We start from the raw sequence: 26,041 nt of genomic DNA, 5'->3' as shown, positions 1-26,041 counted from the left end.
GTGTCAGACAAGTGTGGTTCATATGGTGCGTATATTTCCAAGTTTTATTTGTAAAGATCACAGTGAGTACCTTCTCAGTTAAACTCTGTTATATGTGCTTTAATCTCCAGCTCTGTGACAAGTTACAGAATGAATTTTACTTTATTGATTCTTTAGAATACCTCTTTCTCAATAGACCTAAGCTGTCAAATGGGTAGCACTATTCTTTAGAGACTGATGACTAAAATATAAACCTAGGCAAAAAAATTAGCATAGAAATGGCTTGCAAGAGACACATATACATACAGAGTTTACTTCTAGACAATGATGAACAATCATATCGTGTCCATCTATTATCAATAAAATAAAGCCCATTAAGAAAAAGCTCATTTCACCTAAATGAAAAAGTATGGTTCATACAGTTGGTATCTGACTATGTTAGACCCACCATGGGCTGTAATAAAATTCTCATATGTTTTAATTCATTTACGCATGCCTGCATTTAATATGCTTTGTGACCATGTCTACAATTAATATGATTTATGAGAAAAGAACATGTGTGATATTGGGGGGGTAGGGTGTAGCATACATATTTTTTCTTCTATGAATGAAAAATATAGCAAAACGGCTCAAGGAAAATTGTTGGCTGTTAGCATATTAAGATGGACTGACAGAGCCCTGAGTAAACTTGGGGGAGTTAATGATATCCTCTTATCTGACCCTGACACATTTGCAGCATGTAATTTACAGAAGCTCTGTCCAGGGAATCTTGACAAATGCTCCTAAGGATGTCAGGGCAATGTTCCATTCTAATGTAAAACAGATGTGGGTCAGATACCCTCATTCATCACTTAACACAGAGAGTCTCAAACTCTTTCTGAGAGGAATGACATTACCTGCTGTTAACTCTTCTCATTTCAGGAAACAACAGCAGCCTTCTAAAGACTTCACCATTTCAAAAACATGACTGTAGACAATTAAGCATATATCTTGGTTTAATTTTATGACTACTTCTGGACACGTTTGCTAAATATTAATTGACCTCTTGAGACCTAGGATTCCAAATACAGAAAGGGAAAAGCTCTACACTTGCGCATCCCACTACTTCAGTGAGATGGTGCTTAAAACTTTACCTCTAATTGCCCATAAGCTAAGCCTGCATTCAAGAAAATGCAGGGCTGATTCACCTAATAACCATTCCTAAAAGCACACCTTGCTGAATCTTAACTGCCCAGTTCTGTCTGAGATTCACACAGAACTTTACAATAACCTAGGTGTCCACATTACCTTTTCGAAAGAAGGACCTCCACACTGCCCCTCTGAAGCATAGGGGTGCTGGGCTACACTGTATCTTCACTCCCCAAAAACTTCCCCTTCCACCCAATACTACAACTGTGTGTAGGGCAGACATTCCAGCCTACTGAGGGAGGAAAAAATTTGCCCCGCTCAACAGTGAAATTTCTTCTCTCTTCCAGATCATGTGTGATACAGGCAAATGTTTCTGTGGCTGCCCAAAGTCCATGTCATAAGACTCCATCTACTAAACGCCTGAAGATTACAGAAGAGAAACTTCCCTACACTTCTGTTCATGTGAAGGAAGATAAGTCCTTAGGACAAAGAGCCAACTGAAAAGATCAAGTGATACTGATTTAATGAGTAGATATCAGGAAAGTTGTTTCTATTAACTATGGGAAATCAGTGCACAGCCTTGCAAAAGTCTGAGAATGAACTTACCGTTCGGGAAGTGTTTTCTGCCCTGTTTCACAGGTTTTGTGTTAAGGCAGAATAAGCTTTCATTTAAGATGCATGGAAATGTGTAACAGCTCTATACATATGGGACAACATCTGAGAATACAGTCTTCTAAGGACCAGACGCTACTATTCCGGTAAGCTAAAGTCCTACCTACTTTAATTCCCCACCTTCCTGACTCCAGGGACACTGGACCAATAAAGATGTTGCAGTGCTTTTCTACCTGAAAACTTACTTGTGTTCTTGATCGTAAATTGGGCAGTGGCTATGTCTCCGATTCCCAGGCAACTTGAAGTAGCTGGCAACATCCAGGACCCACAGTGAGGCCATATACATAGTTCTTTGACCTAACAGAAATTAAATCTGCTCCTACAGATCTTGACAAAATAGGGTCTTTGTAATTTAGTGATAAAAGGAATACTCCCCAATCAGTTAAATCAAAATTACTTAGATTGTCCCTTACTTTCTAAAACCTTGCACCTGTTGTTTTAGCTACCTTTCTCTTTTGCTGGTGAGAGAGAAGTATAGCGTTCATAAGATTCTCCTGCCTTTGAGGTATCTAGTATCATAAAAGCTAGACTGTAGATTTTTAAAAAATGAGTTCATGTCGATATTATATTTCAAGGGGCTTCCCTGGTGGTACACTGATTAAGAATCTGCCTGCCAATGCAGGGGACGTGGGTTTGAGCCCTAGTCCGGGAAGATCCCACATGCCGCGGAGCAACTAAGCCCGTGAGCCACAACTACTGAAGCCTGTGTGCCACAGTACTGAAGCCTGTGCGCCACACTGCTGAAGCCCGTGCACCTAGAGCCCGTGCTCTGCAACAAGAGAAGCCACTGCAGTGAGAAGCCCACACACCGCAACGAAGAGTAGCCCCCCGCTCACCACAACTAGAGAGAGCCCGTGTGCAGCAACGAAGACCCAAGGTAGCCAAAAATAAATAAATAAATAATTTTTTAAAATTACATGTCAATAAATCAAAATAAGAATAGGAAACAATAGGACAACCCTGTCCCCTCTCTACTCTTAGCCCCATGGAATGAAGGATGGTTGCCTCTTCTTTTCATTGTAGTGGGTTCTCATGTTATTGTGATCTGAATTACTCAAACAAAACCAATTTTTGTACATTGTATTTCTGGGGAGTATCATATCCCAGTAGCATTACAATGACTGCATTCTGAATGGACACCAATATGTGTCCTTAGGTCTTTAAAATGTCTGTGTAGAATACCTTAAAATACTCCAGTCCACCAAGAAACTGCTTTTCCTTCGATGGTAGTCAGCTTCCACATTTGTCTTATTCATCGGGGACAAAGAAAAGTATGTCTTTTTGTCAGAGGCCTGCGTGATATTTTTCAGCAAACAATAATGAGAGCTCTGTTGCAACAAACAGTATTATCACTTTATCAAAATGCATTTAATCCTTTTAAGTACTGTGTTTCTCAGCGTAGCTGTATAGGGTGACTCTTTTTCAATATCTCCCAAGTTTAACAGGAGGATGAAACAGAAGCTGAGATAGTTTAAGCAACTTGCCTGAAGACACACAGCTAGTGAGTGGCTGTTAAGTACTGGAATCTAGTGCTTTTGACTTTGGGGCTCCTGCTTAGATCAATGAGTTATACCCACACGGCCGACAGTTCACTAAACAGGAATTCTCTCTGTTTTTCCTCCCTTTTTCTGCCTATCTTAACATTATTAAGCAGTTAATAGCTTCTTCTTTAAAATTACTCTTTTTCCTGCTAAGGTCACTTGCAGAGGGTGACAATGTATTGAAGCAGGAGATAACATCAGACATTAAATAGAAGAAACATTCACTAGTGAAAAAAAATTAAAGAACAGTTCTAGAAATGGACAAATCATGAGTTGGGTCTCTACCCATTTTTTTCATTCAGCACTTCCTAGGAAATGTTCCTCAAAACTTGGTAGTCTGATACTCAACAAAAGGGATCCCCAGTTAAATTAGAGAACACTGAGTTAAACAAACATGTTTCTATACTGCAAGGCTCGTCAGAGCCTTTAGTAGGCTAATGTGCACTGGCACTCTGAAAGGTAAAGGGATATAATTTGAAATATTTACCAAATCGTTGGCTCAAAATCCTTTTTCCCCAAACCACTATTTCAAAGAGCCCACTTTGGGGAACAAGCCTTTATTATGAGACACTGTTTGGTTTCTGGGTGTTCAAAGATGATTATGACCTAGTATCATGCTTCTAGAAGCTCATGGTCCAAAGGGGGATGGATATGTTATAATACAGTGTGGTATGTATTTTAACAAGGTATAAACACACTAATGTAGCATCAATGGAGACTAAAGTAAGAAATTCTGCCTACAAGTGTCACAGAAGGGTTCATACTGAACTAGAAATTTTCCCTTGGAATCTTATATATAGAGGGTCGGCTCTTTAGAGGGTTTTTACACTTGATCTTAGCCCAAAGGCCGAGAAGTGATATAAAGGCTTTTTGAATCGACAACTGTTTAATTAGCTTTTGTAATGCAAGCTACCCAGAATGAGACATCAGCATTTTGTGGAGGGAAAAGATGGTTATTTCTTTAAATAATGCCTGCATCCTTCATTAGTTCAGTGCTGAGGACAGCCTGCCCAGTCATCTCACAGCTCCAAAATATTCCCCGCAAGGTAGAAACACAACCCTTTGATTCCACAAAATGCACTATCTCAAAGGGTCTCCCAATTTACCATCTTTTCCATTGATCAGTGGAGACAATACAATCACTAATCTCAGAAACTCTAGTTTACTGAACTCTAGCTAAACATCGAGAGGAATTTTTAAATATGACACTATACATTGAAAAATATACACCTCTGATGAAACCCAGACTGTTTTGCAGAGACAGATTCTTTAAAAAAAAAAAAAAAATAGTATACAACGAATGACTGAATCCAGTCTTCTGTGTCTGCAGTACAAAGCACACATTCAGCCTCTAATTGAATAAATATGCAAGTATTGAGATTTCTATAGATATTGCCATTTTGCAAATGCAGTAATAAATTAAAAGCTTTACATTGCATTCCAACCACATATAAAGGGTTGATTCAGACCATTGGCCTCACACTAGAATTCAGCACGGCTTTCCTATGTTTTACTGACGAAAAAGAAAACCTTTTTATTCCAGTAGCTTAGTTATGGACCAAGCGATCACACTCAATTTTTTCTCTTCAATGGCTAAAGGAATTCAAATGGGCCTAAATACCTTGGGGTTGTTACATTTTTTGTCCAATGTACAAGAGAAAGTAGCTGATGGAATTTCTACGTAAATCAATTGAATTCACAAAAAAATTTTATTTCAGCAAGAAAGGTTTTCTTGTGGCTCATTTCAGTGACATGACGTAAGATTCAGTCACTGGTGGCTGCTGCTCCCTTCCTTTCTTTTAAAAAGAGATTTTGGCCAGGTACTTGCTTCTCTCACAATTCTCCAACTAACTCGAGAGGCTGTGGCTAAAGCTGACATAAACCAGGGCTCTCCTCGCGCTCTTTAAGGGTAGCAACCACAGCCTTCGGAGAAAGACCAAAGGCACCAGGTCAGTTACAGCCTGCATTGATTCAACAAATGGATTAGCAACAACGTTTTCACCACGAAGCGGAATATCTTGAAAACCTAATATGGAGGAATGGAAACATGCAAATGGCCAGTGGTTACTCTGGTGTAGCTGAAATGGGCTTAGTTATGATCGTAAACATCCTTGAGCCTTCATAAACATGTAAAAGGCTTCTGCAGCCCTGGCTGTGAGCTCATGAGTTGCTTTAGAAATGAAACAGAAAGAGGCTGAATCTTCGGAGAGGCTGCCACTCTTGCACAGAATGTCTCTCTGTCCAAGCTTTGTTTGACACCCAATCAACCTCTTTAATCAAAAGCACTCCTTTTTCTTCCACAGATGAATTTCTGGAAATTGTAAGAAGGGAGTGCCTTTGTTTGGAAATGAGTTGGTGGCAGGCCACCTGTTTGTCTGGTTCTTCACGATGATAAGGTAGGTTGAGGGCACAGGATCTGCAACCTGTGTGTGAAATGGACAAAACAAATGGCCTGGCATCCAGCAGTTTCTGGATGTGTGCCCAAAATGTCCAGAAAAAGAGCTCTCCTGAAACAGGAGCTGGCCCCGCCATCACGGTAAATCTTACTGCTTTTACGTGTATCAACGGTACTAAAGAAGACCAAGGAATTGCTATACCACAGTGAAAAGGATATTCTCTCTATACGAAACAGAAAAGTACCCATCACAACCATTCTGAATGACTATACCCCATTCGCATAACAAACTGATGTGTAGTAAATCGCACACCTTCGATGGACAAAAATCCTTCATCTTGCCTTGCAGCTAAGGAATTTGAGATACTTGTGAGCACTGTGGTCCAGGAAATGACAAGCAAAATCAAAAGCAGTCTTGAGTTCTGTGTACACATATTAATGCTTAAATGCTTCTCCCTAGTAAGTTTCAGGAGTAACAAATGTTTGTCAAAAGAAACGGTGCTGAGCAATTGAAATCTGATTTGAAATGGAACCACGACAGTCTAATACATATATGCATGAAATGGAGAAGCTGCCTAATAAGCGTAGCTGACACCAAATATGCAATTTACATACATTACACACTGATAATCTCAATTTTAATATTGTTCTTTAAAAGTAACTGGATGGCTGGTGGAGTTAAAATTTTTCTTTTATAAAATGTGAATAAGAACAAAAGTGTATCCTGACGTCTTCCACCATTAACCACAACCTCCTTAGTGTAAAGATATATCTGCTCTTTCTTGGGTCCGTTTCAGAGGCAGTATCTCATCCCCACAGAGCTGTGATGATTCAACCAGACTTAACAGATGAATGGTCGATAAACTTGATGAGATCTGCAGACCTACTCTTTGTTCCTGAGGTGCTGAGTGGTGAGCAAACATTCAAGCGTGTTTAAGCCTGGTACACAAATCTTTATGAGAATTTTTTCTTTCCTCAGTACATTATCCATGAAATAGGACAGGTGTACTGGTTATTCAATTACATCTTACACAAACCTGGCCAAAATTTGAAATGAGGGCTCTGGGCATAGATCTTACTGTGGGGATTTATTAATAACAGTTAAAAGTTGTCTATAACAAAACTTTTTTTTGTAATTTAAGCCGATTTTCTTATTTTATCATTGGTTTCACTCATAAACCAGAAACGAAAATCTGCCCATCTGTTCTAAACATAAAATGTGTTCATAATAATCCAGATTTATACCAAATGTATTTTTAAGTATTGCTGAATTGAGAGAGTACTCAAAATTTATAGCCTCTGAGGTTACAAAGAGGACTTCCTCTTTTTAAGGAGGAAAATGCTTAAAATGAACGTAGGAAAGGCTCAGAAAGCTTCTTGGATATCAAATGGCTCCGTAGGAAAAAAAAAATGTCAATGATATAAGAGTAAATGAATCAAAACCATATGGATCAAATTTTCCCTAAAATACACAGTTTGAAAAATTAAGGAGGAAAAGTGCTTGGCAAAATGTGTTTTAGGTTTTACCAAACCCAAAACATTCAAAGAATCATTTGCAATGGTTGATGAACCCTAAATGCAGCCAACTTGGCCCATTTTTGTATACTACATAACAATAAAAAAAAGCTTCCTAGATAACTTCCTAGTGTAACCCACTGATACTGTATTTCACTCAAGAAATCATTAGAAGCTGTCACCAGAAACCGTGGCGTTTGTAGGAGTAGGGGGGTGCTGAAACGATATAAGTGTGTTCATTTAATTGGCCTTGTTTTGGGGGTTTGGCTCTGTGTGTTTTGGAGGTGGGGGGAGCAGTGAGGGTAATGTTTCTTGCAAAGGAAAGTTAATTAGAAGAACATGGGCCAAACGTTAATTAGTCTCACGTCTTGAGCATGAGAATATGGTAGTATTTCCTTGGCACTCCGTATTCCAAGTCGGCATTCCTTTTTTTCTCCTGCACATGCAGGAAGGTGCTGGGAACACACCAGCTAGGTTTGGAGGGGAAATACGTGGTCTCTACTTCCCTTTGCTCTTTCTGTGGTGTTCCCACACCAAGAAAACACAACTTTTCAAAAGAGGGTGCTACTGCAGGGTAGAGGGAGTTGAATGGTTTCCTTCTCAGATCGTGTTTCGTCATTCATTATAAAAGCCTCATCTCCTGAAAGGGTTATATAGTTCAAATGGTCCTAGAAATTCAGAGACAGTAGAAAATTTCAAGGGAATTAGCCTATTCCCAACCCACCCATCCCTGAGAATCTCAAGTTCCCTGACAAATCCAGCTTTTGAGGGAGTGTGAAGCCCAGCCCTCCATCTGTGAAGGCTTTTGACGGTTCCTGCAGGAAAATCGAGTTGAATATCAGTGCTGGAGCCCATGGAAAACTGTGTTGCACTGGCCTCAGCTTTTGCATAAATAAAATGGGAATATTCCCCAGATACAGTTATGGATTCCCTCAGAACAAGATACACTTTTCCAATGATTCAGTAACACACAGACACTTTTAGCAACTTGAGGAAGGATACGACCAAAGCTTCTAAAAGTTTTCGTCAGGATTCTGAGATTTGGAATGTCATAGATGCCTGTCAGTCTACTACTACTCTAATCCCACCAGCTGGACAGTGGAACCTTTTCCTGATTCACTGCTTCACACCCATCCCTCCCGAAGCAGAGAATTTCTCTGGGAAAAGCACTGAGGGAATCTAAGAAACGCCATTTGACTAATGGCTCTGATTCCAAGCATTTTTTTTTTTTTTTTTTTTAGGCCGCAGGTCATGAGAGATCTTAGTTTCCTGAACCCGCGGCCCGGGCAGTGAAGCACGGAGTCTTGCCCACTGGACCACCAAGGAAGTCCCTGATTCCAAGCTTTAAAAGAATCTTTGCTCAAGGGAGCAGATATGTTAGAGACCCCAAAGGAAAATCAACTACATCCCTCACACCAACAGAGAAACAATTTGCTTATCATAATGGTGTCTATTAATTCTTTGACAAGAAACTAGAAAGCCGATTTCACAATGGTTCACATACTTTCTAACTCATGATTTCCAAGTCTGAATGGCAAACAATACATCAATTTCGATGACACTAAGAAAAGAATCAAATAAAATGCACAAATAAAATAGCATCCACTAAAGAGATTTACAATGAATTGATCATAATGACTCAAAAAACTTTAGCTCCAAATCAATTTAAATGAATAGGTAGGTAAAGACCTATGATGAAGAGTAAAGGCAGGGAATAGGTAAGATGCAAAGTTACATATTATATAACATAGAACATGCATACTATCTCAATTATATGTGTGTGTGTGTGTGTGTGTGTGTGTGTGTGTGTGTGTATATATTTTTTTTTTAAGCATAAGACCCAAAAAGAGCTGAAAGGCAATATGCAAGAATATTAATAGTGACTCCGCAGGGGAATTTTTTTCCTACTCTAGAGATACCTTTTTAAATTTTTTTTCCATTTTCTACAATAACAATGAAGTACTTTTTATTATTGGGGGAAGTTAAAAGATTGATAAGAAAAATGTGTAAAGCAAAAAAGCATGTAGGGCTTCCCTAGTGGCGCAGTGGTTAAGAACCTGCCTGCCAACGCAGGGGAAAACAGGTTCGAGCCCTGGTCCGGGAAGATCCCACATGCCGCGGAGCAACTAAGCCTGTGTGCCACAACTACAGAGCCTGTGCTCTAGAGCCCACGTACCACAACTACGGAAGCCCGAGTGTCTAGAGCCCTTGCTCCGCAGCAAGAGAAGCCACCGCAATGAGAAGCCTGCGCACCACAATCAAGAGTAGCCCCTGCTCGCCACAACTAGAGAAAGCCCGCGAGCAGCAACGAAGACCCAATGTAGCCAAAAATAAATAAATAAATTTATAAAATTTTTTTAAAAAGCATGTAAAGAGTGCATTAGCAAAAAGAGTGTTAATTAACCCAAATCCAAAGTTTAGAAAACTAGTTTCTATAAAATGATTTTAAAATATGAATAAGACCCCCACCTCTATTTTTTATGAAACCTGTCTCCTCTTCACCCAACTGGGTGCTATCATGAATGAGATTCGAGAGGAGGAGCTGGGAATCCTCTGTCCAGCCCCAGCTCTCTCACTCAGCGCTGTGACCACAAGCTCTCCGAGCCGCAGTTGATTTGTCTGTATATTAGACGTCCAGATAGAGACAGAGGAAATGGAAAAGTTGGAGGAGAAGAGGAGAAATGGCAGTCGCAGGTTTAGTTCTGTTTTTAATGTAATATGATCCAGTATATTAATAAGCACTTCTCTATAGCAAGGAAAAAGACTAAGCCATGACCACACTTTCTCTACTCTCTTCTTTCGTTAACAGGTAAACCAGCTGTTAGACGTGGACTCTTTTCTTCAAATTTTCTTTACAATATTTTTAATAAAGCCAAACAATCACAAACAGGGTAGTGCACACCTCCCCACCTTGCTTAAATAGAGGCATTCCTGAGAAATGGTAAATCTGAAAGGCTATAGAAATCTGTTTTAATTCCCAACTCTCCTAATGTCCCTATTCCATCTTTCTGTAAATATGTCTGGCAAGATATTGATTCACTCAGCCTTTTTTCCTCCAACTTTGCCTAAGGAAACAAGGAGGAGCTTCATATTCTTCATTTCTTTTCTAACTCACTGGAGATGCTACGAGAACTAAGACAACATGGGTTCCTAGTGGTGGGTTGAGGAGGAAATATATGGTAGAAATGCAAGATGTCCTGGATATTTGCAATTTAATAAGTGAGGAGTTAACATAATGTGTAAGAGCATAGTAAAGAAATACAGGAGAAGTTGCCTGTGGAATTTTCCATGGCTTGATATTGGAATGATTCCCACCCTACCGCCAACTCTGGAATCACAGCCAGGCTTCTTGAAATCAAGGATTAACAGTTTCAAGGTCAAGTGCTAGTACCTCCATTTATATAACACAGTATAATACACTTATACTTCCTATAACATACAAGAGCAGACATCTATAATACAAGAAACTAGGAGCTTCACTTAGAGAATACATGTTCGTGTCATTATTTTTATTATGCTCGAACACTAAGAAATGCCAAAAGAATCCTGGGTCTCACCTTACAGAAGTGGTTCGAGTTGAAGTTTACTTTTATGCAAACTTTCAACTAAATCATGTTCATAAAAAGCTCTTCTATGGCCCCAAATGACTTATAAAACTGCAGAGATAACTACTTCTGGTGTTACTTCTAAACTGTGGAAGAAGCTTCTATGCTATAGATCCAGACATTTAAAGATGAATCTATTAATATAAATCCATGATTTTCATGCAAAATCACATTCACAGAGGCGAGCACTTGGAAATTAAATGTATTAAAGTCCTGTAGGAAGCATGTCCATTGTTTTCATGTTGTTATTTTTCAGCTGAGGCTTAAAGCCACCTCTTATTTTTTATCCCAGGATGTGCTATAGGAATCTATGAAACTTAATTACATTCACTGTTACAAAAAAGGATTTATGAACTTTTGCCTTTAGGCAGAAATGTTTATTTCATTGCCTTTGCTATTCATTCTTTTCAACTCCAACGGCTTTGAACTTTTCAGCTGCTCGGAGTTATCACCGTTGTGCAGAGCCCAGGAACTCCACTCCCAAGATGCCGACCACAAGTTGAAGAAAACGAAGAAGGCAAAGATATATGAGTCGTTATTTTGGCCACCCTTTGTGCCATTAAAATCTCATTTTCTGCCTATTAGAATGCCCTCTTGGTGTTTAGGCAGCAGTGATAGTCAGTGATTAGTGTGTAATTGAGTATAATTGTCTTTTCACTTTTCATTTGTGTCATTCTGAGCTTCTCTCTGTTTTTCTAACCACCAAGAGGAAAAAGGGGGTTAAGAAAAGATAAAGCTGTTAAAACTCTCACTCTCGGCCCTGAAGAGATTCTCGATTGCAATTATAGATTGCAACCCCTTCGTGACATTTCTCCAAATTCAGCGGGCAGCTCTCCTCGCCACCTGGGCCAAGTGCTCTCTAATAAAATCAAGTGATCTGTATTTAAACAACTGCTAATAATGTCAACCTCAGACAGATGCCACATGTAGGAAATTTAACCAACCCTCTGACATGCAATTATCAAGGCAATTTATTAATATAATCTCTCAAGAAAAGCTCATAGTTCAATGCAAATTAGAAAAACAATTACAACATTCAAATATCTATATATTCCCAAAGAGCAGTAATTCTCCTAATTTGTGCGTTTATAACTCATTTATCCTAGAGTTCTGTAGTCATCAGCTGGGTCTCTCTCCACACAACTTGTGAACCTCCTCTCCAAATACTGTATAAAAGCTTTGGTGTTTTCTAATTAAGTGTTTTTGCTCACAACCCTATCAGCTGACCAAATACCATTAAAAAAAGAAATGTGTGTGAACCTCTTACCCAAAACCCTGAACAAGGAGTGCAGAAGATGAATGCCTTGACAGCTAAGTATAACATACAATCTCTGTGATTACATTAAAAGTCACTTGGATTTTAAGTCTAAGCTACAACTTTTGATACAGCCCGTAGGAAGGGTGGAGAGAAAGGAAACCAGAAAACTGAAATCATGTGGCTTGTATAAAGAATACATTATGGTTTAAATTTGGCAATTCATTATATGACTGCCTCGGGGAATTGACTATTTGGTTCTGGTATACAGCAAATCGTCTGTCTGGAAACACGGGACTGACCTGAGGTGAAAGGCCATTGCCAATGGCGGGGTTCATGGGGTTGGAGGGCCCGGACGGAGGCACAAAGCTGTCTGTATAGCTGGAAAATCCATGCCTGGTGCTGGAGAGGCAGTAGGCAGAGCTGCTGTCCGGGGTGGAAGGAATAGTGCTTTGGTGTACAGTGCTTGGAGGAAGCGGCTGAGGTCTGTGGACCGTGCTGCTGGGATCCGACACGGCTGCAAGGAAGAAGGTCATCAGCCATAAATCTCCTTTGGAGGCCAGCAGAGAAAGTTCAGTACAAAAGTTCACAGTCACCAAGCCATCAGCAGTATATCCTGGTCAGCCACATGTAAATTTCAAACTGTCCTTCTTGACACTCAGGTCTAGAACCACTCATAACAAATACAGCCACATCTCTGCACGTATGTGCAAGTACATAATTTATCTACATAGTTTCAACGCACACTCGCCCAGAACAGAAATTCAGAAATCACATCGACAGTGCGAACAAACCTATTTTGGTAGTGAATGTTATTCATCAACACGAGGATTAACCCATGTAAGAATTGCAAGTCTCAAGCTTCTTATCAAATTTACTTCCAAAGCACCTGAACATTAGTGTCACAGTATAGTTTCGAATGCCTGCAAGGCTATCTTTCATAATGCAAACTAATTTAGTTTTATCATTTATCCCATTCACCTCTATGCACTAAGACAGAGGGACTTTTTATCAAAGCTTACCTTCCCTCTATTCCTACTGCAGTTAGGAGCCGTCACAGAACTTCAGTTAATGGCAGACTGGAGTATAAATGTAAAGTTTTAACAAAGGAAAAGCAAATTGCATGCTTATTTAGGGATGCTGTTTTGTTTTGTTTTAAAATACTGAAACAGTATTATATTCCAACACAGTTTATCTAGAGAGGTTCAGACAGGTCACAGGACAAACTATGTTTCTGAAATGGGACAGGTATCAGTACTTTCAGGACAACCTGATGTAATGTAATGAGCATACAAACAGCCACAAGGACACCGCAGAAAATTTCACTGCATAAATTAAGCAGCAAGGAACAAGATTGGGCGTTGCATCTTAACCCCCGACTCCATTCCTCCATACCTTGTGGAATAGCTGTGGGCTGGTAAGAGGTCTCGGACAGCTGGTATGTTGGCAGAGTCGGCATGGCCGTGGGAGGGAATCCCCCCGGAATGAGATGGTTGAAAGCCATCAGTTGATTGGCCCCAGCCTGCTTCCTCCATCTTGCACGGCGGTTGCTAAACCAGACCTATGGATTTAATTTAAAATTTGAGGATTTCACTGATGAAATAATAGTACAGTCTTAATGAATTTTTCATGCTAAAACAGATTAAAGGCCCCTTACTGACAGGGCAAATAGACACAAGAGCCCTCCACCTTCTGGGTTGTATTGTCAGGGAAGAAAGGAGAGTTAGATGTCAGGGGTCAGTAGAGGGACTTCGAGGGCCTTCAATGGTCCTGCAGAGCCCCCACGAGCCCGGGGGGGTGACCATGGGAAGGGATGGCTAAGCAGGGATGGGAACAACGGGAACTCCCTGCCATCACCATAAGCACCCTCCCACCTTCATGTACCGCAGCATAGCGGGGAGGATCCAGGAGTCTGTTTGGCCCCCGCGTGACACGTGTCCTAATTTGGTCTTACCTATCACACTAACCCTTGTTTTTTATAGTCTTATCAATGTGTTTGTATTTCTATGGACATTATGTGCACAATTCCTGGAAAGTCATATAAATTAACCAGAAGGATAAATGGAGCTATGCTACCATCCCTTCCAAAGTGTGAGACATTGTGCTGGTCTTCATGGAAATAGATGCTGAAGAGGTAAGTATTTCAAGAAATGAAAGCCTTTTATCTATGAAGCTCTTTTAAATAGTGGGTTTATTTATTATTTCTTTCAACAGCAGCTGTAAGCACCTATCTTTTCAACAGAGGGCTAAAGGGGTGGATAAGATAGGATCCCTGCGCTCCAGTAGCTTACTGTCTCCTCCTCTAGGAACTCACGGAGTAATCAAGGTCACCAAAATAACTGCTCACAGGAGGTAGAAACTCCATGTGTGAAAATGCAGAGAAATTAGGAGAAGTTTAGAGTGGAGACAAAGTTTCAACTCCTTTTAAAACTTGGATATGATTTCGAAAAGTGGTCACGCCAGTTGGAAGAGATACAAGAGACCAGCATGTCTAAGAAAAGTTGAGACTTGATTTCCTTATAGAACAAAGTTAACAATTATACAACTTAAATGTAAATTTCAAGTCACAAAACTTTTTTTTATTTTTATTTTTTGCGGTATGCGGGCCTCTCACTGTTGTGGCCTCTCCTGTTGCGGAGCACAGGCTCCGGACGTGCAGGCTCAGCGGCCATGGCTCACGGGCCCAGCCGCTCCAAGGCATGTGGGATCCTCCCGGACCGGGGCACAAACCCGTGTCCCCTGCATCGTCAGGCGGACTCTCAACCACTGCGCCACCAGGGAAGCCCTAAAATTTTTAAAAGAGTGGAGAGAGGAATGTCTCCCTTCTGTAGCAAGAAAGCCCAGTTTAACAGATACTTTGCCAAGGTATCTGCTTAAACTTTTGCCAATCACCCAAGCATTTATCTGGAAAAGAGTTTGGTCATCTCTAACCATGATGCAAGACAGTTGTAAGGAAAGCTATTTGAACTTCCTCAGAACACTAACATTGAATACTCCTTAAGTTTCCAACAGGAAAAGAAGGGAAGTCAATATTTTCCCATGTTGATACATAATTGAATTAGAGTTTTACTTAACTTAAGAAATTGCCACCTGGGATAACAGAACCATTGACAGCACTCAATTTCAGGTCTGCGTCAATTGTGTTTTCTCAGCGCAAGTCTAAGCGTCTGTTACCGGGACTCCCAAAGGCATCAGGGTAAGGAAACTGTTTTCAGGGAAGTGCTTGGAACAAGCTGGTTAGCCTGAGGAGGCTGGGGGTGAGAAATTAGGGTTGTTTTCTTGCCTGAATGCACTGTCCCATACCACGCACTGTGTCATATTTTATAGTATAAAACCTCCAGATTAATGAGGCACACCTGGCTCAGGTGATGGGTTGTTTTTTTTTTTCCTCCCCACACTTATCTAGACCAGCCCATGGGCAGTGCACCTTCAGGTTAATGTACTAGGCTGGGAGGAGAGTCGAATTTCCAGAAGTTCTGATGTGACTTCACTCATTCAGACTTACTGTCTTCAAATCTACTGGTGAGATCCCTTATGAAGAACTCAGAAGCTTGCCACTTCTGACATTATCAGAGCATGTTGCCAATCTCTCTGTGCCAACTTCCTGCTGTAACTTTTAGATAAGCAAACCAAATGTGATTTTTCCAGTGGGTGGGCTCTGCCTGGTTAGTTGATCAGTCTTAACCTACTTTTGATCTACATTCATGCTAACGCCTCCATAATCCAATTTTTTAAATCAAAAATGTCTTTGCTCAGATAATAAATTAGAAGAAACATCATAACTACAAATCCCTTCAAAACATTAAATCCAAAAGGCTAGGGGTAAAGTTTTGGGGGTTTTATTTCCATTTTTCCAAAATGATACAAGTAAATATTGATGACATGGAATAAACCTACCAGGAGTTGAATAAAAATTCTTATAGTTACAATACAGCATATATTATAACTACAATATAAGATGAAGAGAAATAGTTGGGAAGCAAATCTTTACTGAAAAACAAACCTTCAACAGGAGGTTTCAGAGTTTCCCAAAGGAAGGAATTTAAATGTTGTTTAAATTTAGGCTAAATAAATCCAGAGGGCTATTCCTGAGGGAAGCAGGGCTTACTGAAGACTGAGCTGCCTGTCTCTGGCCATTTAACCAGAATTTTCTTTTTTTTCTTTTTTTTTTTTTGCGGTACGCGGGCCTCTCACTGTTGTGGCCTCTCCCGCTGCAGAGCACAGGCTCCGGACGCGCAGGCTCAGCAGCCATGGCTCACGGGCCCAGCCGCTCCGCGGCATGTGGGATCTTCCCAGACCGGGGCACGAACCCATGTCCCTTGCATCGGCAGGCGGACTCTCAACCACTGCGCCACCAGGGAAGCCCTTAACCAGATTTTTCTATCATCTTGCCCCTGCCAGCCTCTGCATCTCCTAGAACCAGCTGACACTGCCAACAGAAGCACTAAAGGAAAAATATACTGAAGTTGCAAAATGGGAAACAGCCCTTGCCTTCTTTATGCTTTGAAATTCATAAACATCTATTTTTAATAGAAAAAAAAATGCCCTTGAAATCACCTTCATTTTAAGTACCCAAACTGGCTATGCACAGTGATCCTGGGGTACTGTTATTAGCCCATCTTTGACTGAAAGACATTCCCTTGCCCTCAGAAGTCCTACCCAACTCTTCCAATATTGTCTGTCTAATTCCTAACAGACAATCAAGGAATAATCTACTGAATGGCTTGTATAAGTGCAGAATACTGAATATGTTCATCTAAAATGGGTGGAAGGCATCTATGATTCAGTTGTTACTATCACGAGAAACTTTGTTTTGAAAAGAGTAGCAATTGCAACAGAGACAAACTGGCCTTTGATGTTCTGGAGGACAATATGAGTGTTCCACCAATTTCTCAGCCAGAAGGGCAGGAAGAACAAGTTTTACTAAGCTATCTACCTATTAAATGTCATTCTACGATCTCTAATTCAATGTGATTTCACTCTCCCCACGCAGCATTACCTGGCCTTACACATCACACTTAGCATGGTAAGAAAGTAGGGCGGGAGACATACATTGGTGGATAACTACTCCCAGGCGTGGGTAATTGCTTACAATTGCCTGTATAATATCACACTACAGCAGAACCTTCCCTCGCACCAAGTTTTTATTTCATTTGATGAACTGCAGCCTGGTTCATTTTCATCTGCTCCTGGATCTTTCCCTACTTGTACGTCTCTCTTCAGAGCCCTTCTACAAAGTCATATTCACGCTTTTGGACGTGATATTTAGATCCATTCTGGAGTAATATAATATCAAATGATTTTTTGAAACAAAATTTAAAATATAACATCATAATAACTAGGGATAAAAGGTAATGAATCACAAAAGAACAGGTCTTTATAAATTTTTCTCTTCACGAGTAAAAAAAGTACCAATTTGTTCTCAACAATGAAAGTTGTAAAAAAACTTAATATTTTAAGAAATACGGTAATACTTTTCATTCACATGGAAGCAGTGCAGACCAGGCAATAGTTGAATCCCACCTTTCCCCACCCCTCACTACCTCTGTGATCTTGAACAATTTGCATAATATCTGTGGGTCTCTGTTTTCTCATCTGCTAAATGGGAGAAATAAAAAACTCCTTCAGGGCTTCCCTGGTGGCGCAGTGGTTAAGAGTCCGCCTGCCGATGCAGGGGACACAGGTTCGTGCCCCGGTCCGGGAAGATCCCACATGCCGCGGAGCGGCTGGACCCGTGAGCCATGGCCGCTGAGCCTGCGCGTCCGGAGCCTGTGCTCCGCAACAGAAGAAGCCACAACAGTGAGAGGCCCACGTACCACAAAAAAAAAAAAAAAAAGCTCCCTCACAAGATTAAGTGAGACAATATAATCAATTAAATGAGACAATACAATCAAAGCTTGCAAAACACCTAAGAGATACTGTGTTCAGTAAATGTTAGTTATTAAATACAAACCACACTGAGAAATCCAAGAATTAAGAGACTTGCTTTTTTTTCTAAGCTCTCTGGTCTACAGCCAAAGCCTTTTGTGCCCCTGAGCAAACAGGAAAGTACCCAAATAACACCTCAAATAATTGAACGCCAGTTTGGCTTGAATGGAGACTTAGGTCCAAATTGCTTCCAAGGTTCATGGATTAGTGTTAATTGTCCCATGGTGTAAGCCTAATTTTGCCCGTCAATAAATTACTGGTTCACATTTTTGGCGTGGTCCTCAAAGGCAATCTAACCTACATTGTTCCAGATGGGTTATTTCAAATGCCATTTAAAAAATGGGAAGAGAATGTAATCATTAATCCTTAGAAAGAGAATTCTCAACAAGATTATAAAATGTTTCATTAAATACTAGAGCTGAGGGGCTTCCCTGCTGGCGCAGTGGTTGAGAATCTGCCTGCTAATGCAGGGGACACGGGTTCGAGCCCTGGTCTGGGAGGATCCCACATGCCGCGAAGCAACTAGGCCCGTGAGCCACAACTACTGAGCCTGCGCGTCTGGAGCCTGTGCTCCACAACAAGAGAGGCTGCGATAGTGAAAGGCCCGCGCACCGCGATGAAGAGGGCCCCCGCTTGCCACAACTAGAGAAATCCCTCGCGTAGAAACGAAGACCCAACACAGCAATAATTAATTAATTAATTAATAAACTCCTACCCCCAACATCTAAAAAAAAAATGATTTAAAAAAAATACTAGAGCTGAAACTAAAGTGCCAATTACAGTACTTTCCAAGTAGGTAAATTCAGGACAAGCTGCTTGTTCCCTGGACCTTCCCACTCACTCCACTCCCTCTCTCCCATATCTCACACGCCCAGCCCTCTTCCCATTGCTGCTACCCAGCCTTGACCACTGTATGGAGAGCAGGTTGGGGAAAGGATGAGCAAGGCTGATGAGGAGAAATGCCACGCTCCTGTGAATGTCAGAGGATCACGACACACATGAAAGTGTACTTAACTGCATCTTTATGTATCCCAAGGGCAAACTCCTGCAGAGAATTGTAGGATGACCACATTTTTGCTTTATTATGGAGTTCAGGACCAATATTCTGTACCTATCTTTAAACTATACAGATCTGGGGCTTCCCTGGTGGCGCAGTGGTTGAGAGTCCGCCTGCCAATGCAGGGGACACGGGTTTGTGCCCCGGTCCGGGAAGATCCCACATGCCGTGGAGCGGCTGCGTCCGTGAGCCATGGCCGCTGAGCCTGCGCGTCCGGAGCCTGTGCTCCGCAATGGGAGAGGCCACGACAGTGAGAGGCCCGCATACCGCAAAAAATAAAATAAAAATAAACTATACAGATCTGTTAGATGGCTTTAAACCACCATTGGGCTTCCCTGAGGATCACAAATTACTGATGCTATAAGGGTCCTGAGAGATCATGCATCCTAGGGGGTTTTAATTAAAGGAAAGAACGGGGGGGATTTCCCTGGCAGTCCAGTGGTTAGGACTTCGCGCTCTCACCGCTGAGGGACTGGGTTCAATCCCTGGTCGGGGAACTAAAATCCCATAAGCTGTGTGGTGCTGCCAAAAAAAAAAAAAAGAAAGAAAGAAAGAACAGGAGGTGGTGATTTTTGGGAATATGATGAGAGCTAGGGGCCCTCTCCCTATTTAACACTTGTGTACACACACACACACACACACACACACACACACACACAGGCAAAGGCACAACATTTGTGCACAAATCTCAAGTTTCCCAGATCTCCTGAAGTCCATCCATGATTATCCTGGTCATCCATGGACCCAGACTAAGATCATCTGATCTAAACCCCATATTTTCAAATTTGTATTTAAATTTTGAAAAACCTGAAGTCCAGCAGGATTACAGCAAAATTGCGACTTGCCCAACAAAACATTTTTGGCAAAGCTGAAACCAAAACCCACATCTTCTGAGACTCCTAGTTAAATGCTTTTCCACAAGCAGCTTCCTTTCCTGTCTTCCATTACCTGGGTGGTAAGAGAACAATGCTTGCCTACTTCTTGGAGTTTTAGATGGAATATTTACTAAAACGTTTACACATCATAAATGTCTGCAAGTCACCCTTCCTTACAAAACTTTAGTGCTCGCCCTTATTTGCATAGTAACAGCTACCCAGGAGGTGAATTAGGCAAATTAGTCTTTGCTGTACAATCATTCTTAGATTGTGTACTCAGATTTGACTCTGATAAATATAACATAGCTACTGTCTAAACAAATTTTTATGGAATACTGACATAGGTCTAATTTATTAAAGCTTTAGTCTCATTTTTATCCAGAAGGGTTTAGAAGGTGTTTTTTTTTTCCCCCCTCTGGGAGGAAAAAAAAAAGGAATGTAGACACATTTGGGTTTTTTGTTGGGGGGGGGTGCGGTGTTTGGTGTTGGGTTTTCCCAGGTGCCCCAAATTAAAATAACTCACACTCTCTGGCTATCACTCAAACTGAGTTGACTTTGCTACTGCTTTCCCAGATCCTTCTAAAAACTAAAGGATTTTGTTCTGGCATTTTAATCAGTGATTAACTACTCCCTTCTTTTTCCTGCTGGGTTAAGTAAAAGATCCATATGCCGGGTGTTGTAGGGAATTTGTTAGGCTGTAGATCATAGCTGTGGTGCAAGACGTGATGTGTCTCAAGGGAACTAATGAAGCCATAAGGAATGCAAAGAGTCACCGGGTTAAAGCCACATTAGGACAGCTGTTAGGTTAATGAGGGCCCCGCTTCGGAGAGGAGGTCACTGTATAGAAAAATATGAACCACTCTTTATTGGTTTGATCCCATGTCCTCTGGAAGTTAATGGGCCATTCTTATTCTCCTTTGACGTTCACTGAGCCAGATGTGAGTGCCGGGCACTGTACAAGCTGCATGCGGTTGAGATTAACTCTGTCCCCCCATCTTTGTCTTTGGCAAAAGCAACAATGAACGAGGGAGAGCAACACAGCACGCTCTTTTCAATTTTCCGTCACTCTCTTTGTTTGATTTCTTTACAGCCAATGTTTATTTTTTGACTCTGAGTTCAGAACTGATCTTCGATCTATCTTAAGGACAGACCCAGTATGTGGGCTTGGCCAGCCAGAGAGGATAAGGACCAGATCCTGGAATATAGTGGGCAGTCAGTAAAGGTTTGCCAAAAGAATGGAAGAATGAATGGACCTCACTTTCCATTTAAACCAGGTGACCACATAACTATAATAAAAACAAATAGATTTGATATATGTAATATTTGTAGCATTATTATATATATTATAATACATACGCTGTATATATTACCATAAAATAATGTGATATTTATATATACGTCTATAAATATCATCATGATTTGTGGTCAGCGGTGGACATTTCTGGGAAGGAGCGCTATATCACAATGTAATAGGCAGAGGGATCGAATAGCTCCAGCTGTAAAACATTTGTGTTGCAAACCCCAGCATATCTGTGACTCTTCCCTACACTCACCTTTGCACCCACCTCCAGCTCACACGATCAGCTGCCTACCTTCCACCTTTCAAGGCAGTTCTCTCCTTTCCATCCTCACTGCCACTGACCTACTTCAGAAACCACTGAAAAGTTTGCCGTTGTCCATGTACCACCCCTAAACTCCACAGAGTGCCTGGTACATAACAAGGATTCCTGAAATGACGAGTGAATAACCTGAGTTGACACACTTCTGTATGTTATATCTGACATAATCATATTCTCCCCATAATGATAACCAAAGTTAAGAATGAACATTTTCATAAGTACCAAAAAATAAACACTAAGAATACAAAGAGAGCAAATAGATTTTCAAGCAATCATATTCCTTCCTGCCACCCTAGCACTCCCTACCCTTAACCAAATTGAACTATTCACTGTGTTCTCAACACGACTAGAGTGAAAAATGAAAGGTCATCTGATATGCAACTCATGTGCTTCCGACTCTGTGCTTTTGCTCATTATTCTGTATTACCAAAATACTCTCCCAACCTCCCTGTCCAATGAATATCTATCTAAACTCAAAAGGCCATCTGAACCCTCCCTTCTTCATGATCCCCTCTTGTTTGCTCCAATAAAATCTGACCCTTTCCTCTTCTCGACTCTCACTGCACTTCAGCTCTCTCTAACACACTTATCATCTCGGCTTTGTTTTTAAATTATTCATGCGTTTACTTTATTACCCATTAAATACTAGTTCCTTGAGAAATTTGCCTTAATTCATCTTAGTGTTCCTTGGCCTTCCTAGCACTGTGATGATCAGAAAGAAAGTCAAGTTGAAGAAAACAATCCCTCTGACTTGGCTCTGCAGGCTACGAGAGGCTATTCCAAAATAGTCTGTGATAGGAGAGGTAGTTAGATGCTTATGGGAAAGTGTCGATCAATCTGGAGACCACATCAACTGCCTAGTTCGCTGCTGAGTCCCCAGCCTCACTCTAACTATGAACGTCAAGTATCTGGCAATAACATGACGTTTCCAGACAAGGTAACTTCACTCCTGGGGCAGTAAGGGGTTCCAGGATACCCTGAGGCATTTGTAATCTTTCCAACCATGCTTTACTGCCTTGAGAAGAAAGTTCATTACTCACAATGAAACATCATTCTATCACTCAATAGAAACATATTACACCAAAGTAGCCTTTCCAGAGGGTTCAGAACACTTCTGAGTTGAAAAGATAATTTAAAATGTTCTTTAAATAATACAGTTACTTGCAATGCTTCTAGACTTAAAGGAAGGGATTTTACCTTATATAACTTTGCACATCTTCATAATTGAAAGGCCATAGGGAGGAAGTGTATGGAATCCAATTACCTCCATCACTTACTAGCTACATGACTTTGGGTAGCTACTTAAATAGTCTGAGTCTCAGCTTCCTCATCTATAAATTGGGGATATTAATAGCACCAACCTAGGGTTTTAACGGTGAGTAAATGAACTGATTCTTATAAAGCATTTAGAACAGTGCCTGGCACAGAGTAACCACTCAAAATTTTGCTATTATCTATGTACCACCCCCAAAGTCTATACAGTGCTTGGTACATAACAAGGATTCCTGAAATGGTGAATAAATAATGTGAATTGACACCCTTCTCTGTGATACATCTGATATAATTACATTCTCCTCATAATGACAACCAAAGTCTAAAATAAGAATGTCTACTTTCATAAATACAAAAAAAAATACTAAGAATACAAAGAAAGCTAATTAAATGGATCACAGTTTTAAATCTATATATATAAAATACTTGTATCAAATAATGTGATAGAAAAGAAGCAAATATAGCCATCACATCAATAAATTTAATTGGACTTATCAACCTATTAAGAGGAAAAGGAAAACTTTCTGACTGGTTAGCAAAGTAATATGTTGCTGTATACCACAGACATACCTTGGGGGAGATGGCGGGGCAGGGGGCGAGGGGGGGGTGTTGGCAGGAGGTGCTTGGACCAAGCACATGCCATAAAATGGAAACGGAGGTCATGACGTCGTTATCACGACACGGCGAAATATGAAGGAAAGAAATGAGAGAGAAAGGAAGAACTTTATAATGTGAGAGGCTGCCATGCACAATGAAGGACCATTCCTGATATATTTACTTTCTTGGTCTGAAACATGCTTTAGAGGAGAAGACACTCTTGTTTCCTGTGTGGGTTTAAGCAGGAAGGGGATGTTTGGATGTCAGTACCTGTACTCGGGCCTCGGTGAGCTTTGCCCTCTGGGCCAGTTCCTCCCTAGTGTAAATATCAGGATAGTGAGTTCTTTCAAAAGCCCGTTCCAGTTCTTCAAGCTGCTCTGCTGTGAAAGTGGTTCGGCTCCTGCGCTGTTTCCTCTTGAGCGGTAAATCTGGTTCAGAGTCGATGTCAGAGCCTTCATCTGATTGGGGTGCCGAGGCTAAAAGCACAGGAGAAAAAAAGTGATCAAATGTGAATCAGAAAACAAGTCTGGGGAGTTCACTGGTAGCTGAGCAGTGAGGATTCAGCACTGTCACTGCCATGGCCCGGGTTCGATACCTGGTCAAGGAACTGAGATCCCACAAGCTTCTTGGAGTGCCAAAATATGAAAAAAAAAAAAAAAAAAAAAAAAAAGTCTGACCAAGCTATAATGATTCAAATCCTAGTCTAAAGTACATTCCCAATGTCCTCCCACTGACACAAAGCCCCTCCTTGCAGTATTACATTATTAAATGGTATTTAATCTCTTCCCCTATCCCATCTCCAAGGCCCCCAGGCAGAAATAATGGCTCTCTGCACCTGTCATTCTAAGCCCATTATGAACTCTTAGAAAGCAGAGACAGGCCTTACTCCATGTTCCTGGCCCACGTCCTTAGCCTTTCATGGGTACTCCGTTCTTGTCTAATAAATGAATCACATTTAATCTGGTTCCTGATCAATCTTCACCAGCCTTTAGACCAGGAAAAAATTTGTTAAAAAGTGATTTTTTAAATTAATATTCCAAAACTGACTTCGTATCTAAAAAGGCAATAATCGTAAACTAGTGCAGGATTCCTATAAATTTGTAGACTGTACCGCTCCTATAAGAAACACCGTGTTAAATTTACTCTCTCATTGCCAGATATTAGGAAATGCTTTAAGGAGAGTTTAGACATTGTTAATGCAAATCTCAAGAACAGACTCAGGAAGAAGCAGGCATCGTCTACGAAACTGTTTCTAAACAGAAGTTCAGAGTCTGGGTCTGAGAGGCAGCTGCTTAGGACCGCTGCCTAGTTTGAGGAACGCAGTGCAAAATAAAAACGCAGGACCCCCGTGTTCACAAGTTATCACGAATTTCAAGATGGCAACTACAGAGCATAAAACTAAGCACGGGGCCTTCTGCACATGGGGCCCTGAGCGACTGCATAGGCCACACGTCCCTGAAGCCAGCCTTGCTACAGGCCCCCTCCTCACCAAAGCTTGAATTTGCCTGGATGAGCACGCATCAGGAAGGAGACCTTCCAGTTTTAGTATGCAGGCGCCCAAGAAACCGGAGGAGGAGTTGGGAAATTGTCGAAATTTGCATTAATAATGCAATTTAGCGTCTGTGAGTTGTGACAGTAGAGCACCTGTTGGCCAACAGCAGGTTCTTCAGCTTGAAGATGCACCAGACATAGGGCTCTCGGTAGGAGAGCAGCCCCCTCCCAGAGGCCTGGCCCTCAGGACAGTGGCAGAGGTTGTCAGAAGGCTACCAGGCCACAGACTCTTGAGTGTAGCATGGGAGCCAGAGCAGCCTTGCCCCTGAACACATGCAAATGCTCTCAAAACTTCCCAAATAACTGGAGGATCCTCTGGGGAAGAGGCTGAGGTGTGCTGTCAGCAAATGAGGAGAGAAAGCCAGAAAATTGTAGATGACTAATGTCAACGTCAAGGTAACTCATCTCCGCCCCCCAGGCTGGTAGAACCTGGGGAAATGCCGGAAGAGCAAGAAGCGATCCTAAAATGAAGTATCTCCTATACTACTAATTCTCTTTTCTCTTAAGCTCAAACTTAGTTCTGCCCTATAGAAATTTAAAATTTCATTTTACTTCAGTATAAATTATAAGCTGCCCCAAAAGGTACACATCCAAAATAACCCACAAATATAATTTTAAGTTTTCTAATATTTTAGTCCTTCTACATTTTATTCACATTCAAATACTGTGAAATTAAGAGAGTAAATTAATAATATATATGACAAATCAAAGAAAACCGATACTGGCACATAAAAGCAAAAGGGAATTATAATATGTAATGCTCTACTGTATGTTAGCCATTAAGCTTGGTTTTTCAATTGTTATCTAATTTAATGTAAAATGGTCTAATTTAATATAAATCTTATTTTAGGAAATGTTAGTATTAACTGAAAGAAAGAAAAATAGACTTTAAGTATGCTAACACTTTACAGGAGTATTAACATGCTAAGAAATATGTCATTCATTGCATTATAAACTTCAAAAGCAGCCAATACAACTTACATGTGTATACCTTTAATAAACGTGAACCAAATTAAAAGAACAATAATTTGTGCCTAATTGTAGGGCAGCGG

At 40.9% G+C, this 26,041-nt stretch overlaps 1 protein-coding gene across 3 annotated transcripts in view; it reads right to left on the bottom strand.

Moving 5' to 3' along the window:
- The window catches only part of PAX3 (paired box 3), a 95,964-nt gene that overhangs the window by 7,650 nt on the left and 62,273 nt on the right, over positions 1-26,041 (bottom strand). For all 3 annotated transcript variants that reach the window (XM_067740439.1, XM_067740438.1, XM_067740436.1), the window contains exons 5-7: positions 23,709-23,914; positions 13,486-13,651; positions 12,393-12,607 (exon numbers count right to left, since the gene is read on the bottom strand). In XM_067740439.1, the coding sequence (XP_067596540.1) occupies positions 12,393-12,607; positions 13,486-13,651; positions 23,709-23,914 (587 nt within the window). The remainder of the gene's footprint in view (positions 1-12,392; positions 12,608-13,485; positions 13,652-23,708; positions 23,915-26,041) is intronic.

The sequence above is a fragment of the Pseudorca crassidens genome, chromosome 6 (genome assembly GCF_039906515.1).
Source record: "Pseudorca crassidens isolate mPseCra1 chromosome 6, mPseCra1.hap1, whole genome shotgun sequence".
NCBI lineage: Eukaryota > Metazoa > Chordata > Mammalia > Artiodactyla > Delphinidae > Pseudorca > Pseudorca crassidens.
The sequence above is the reverse complement of the archived record's forward strand: the minus strand, read 5'-3'. Positions and strand labels throughout refer to the sequence as shown.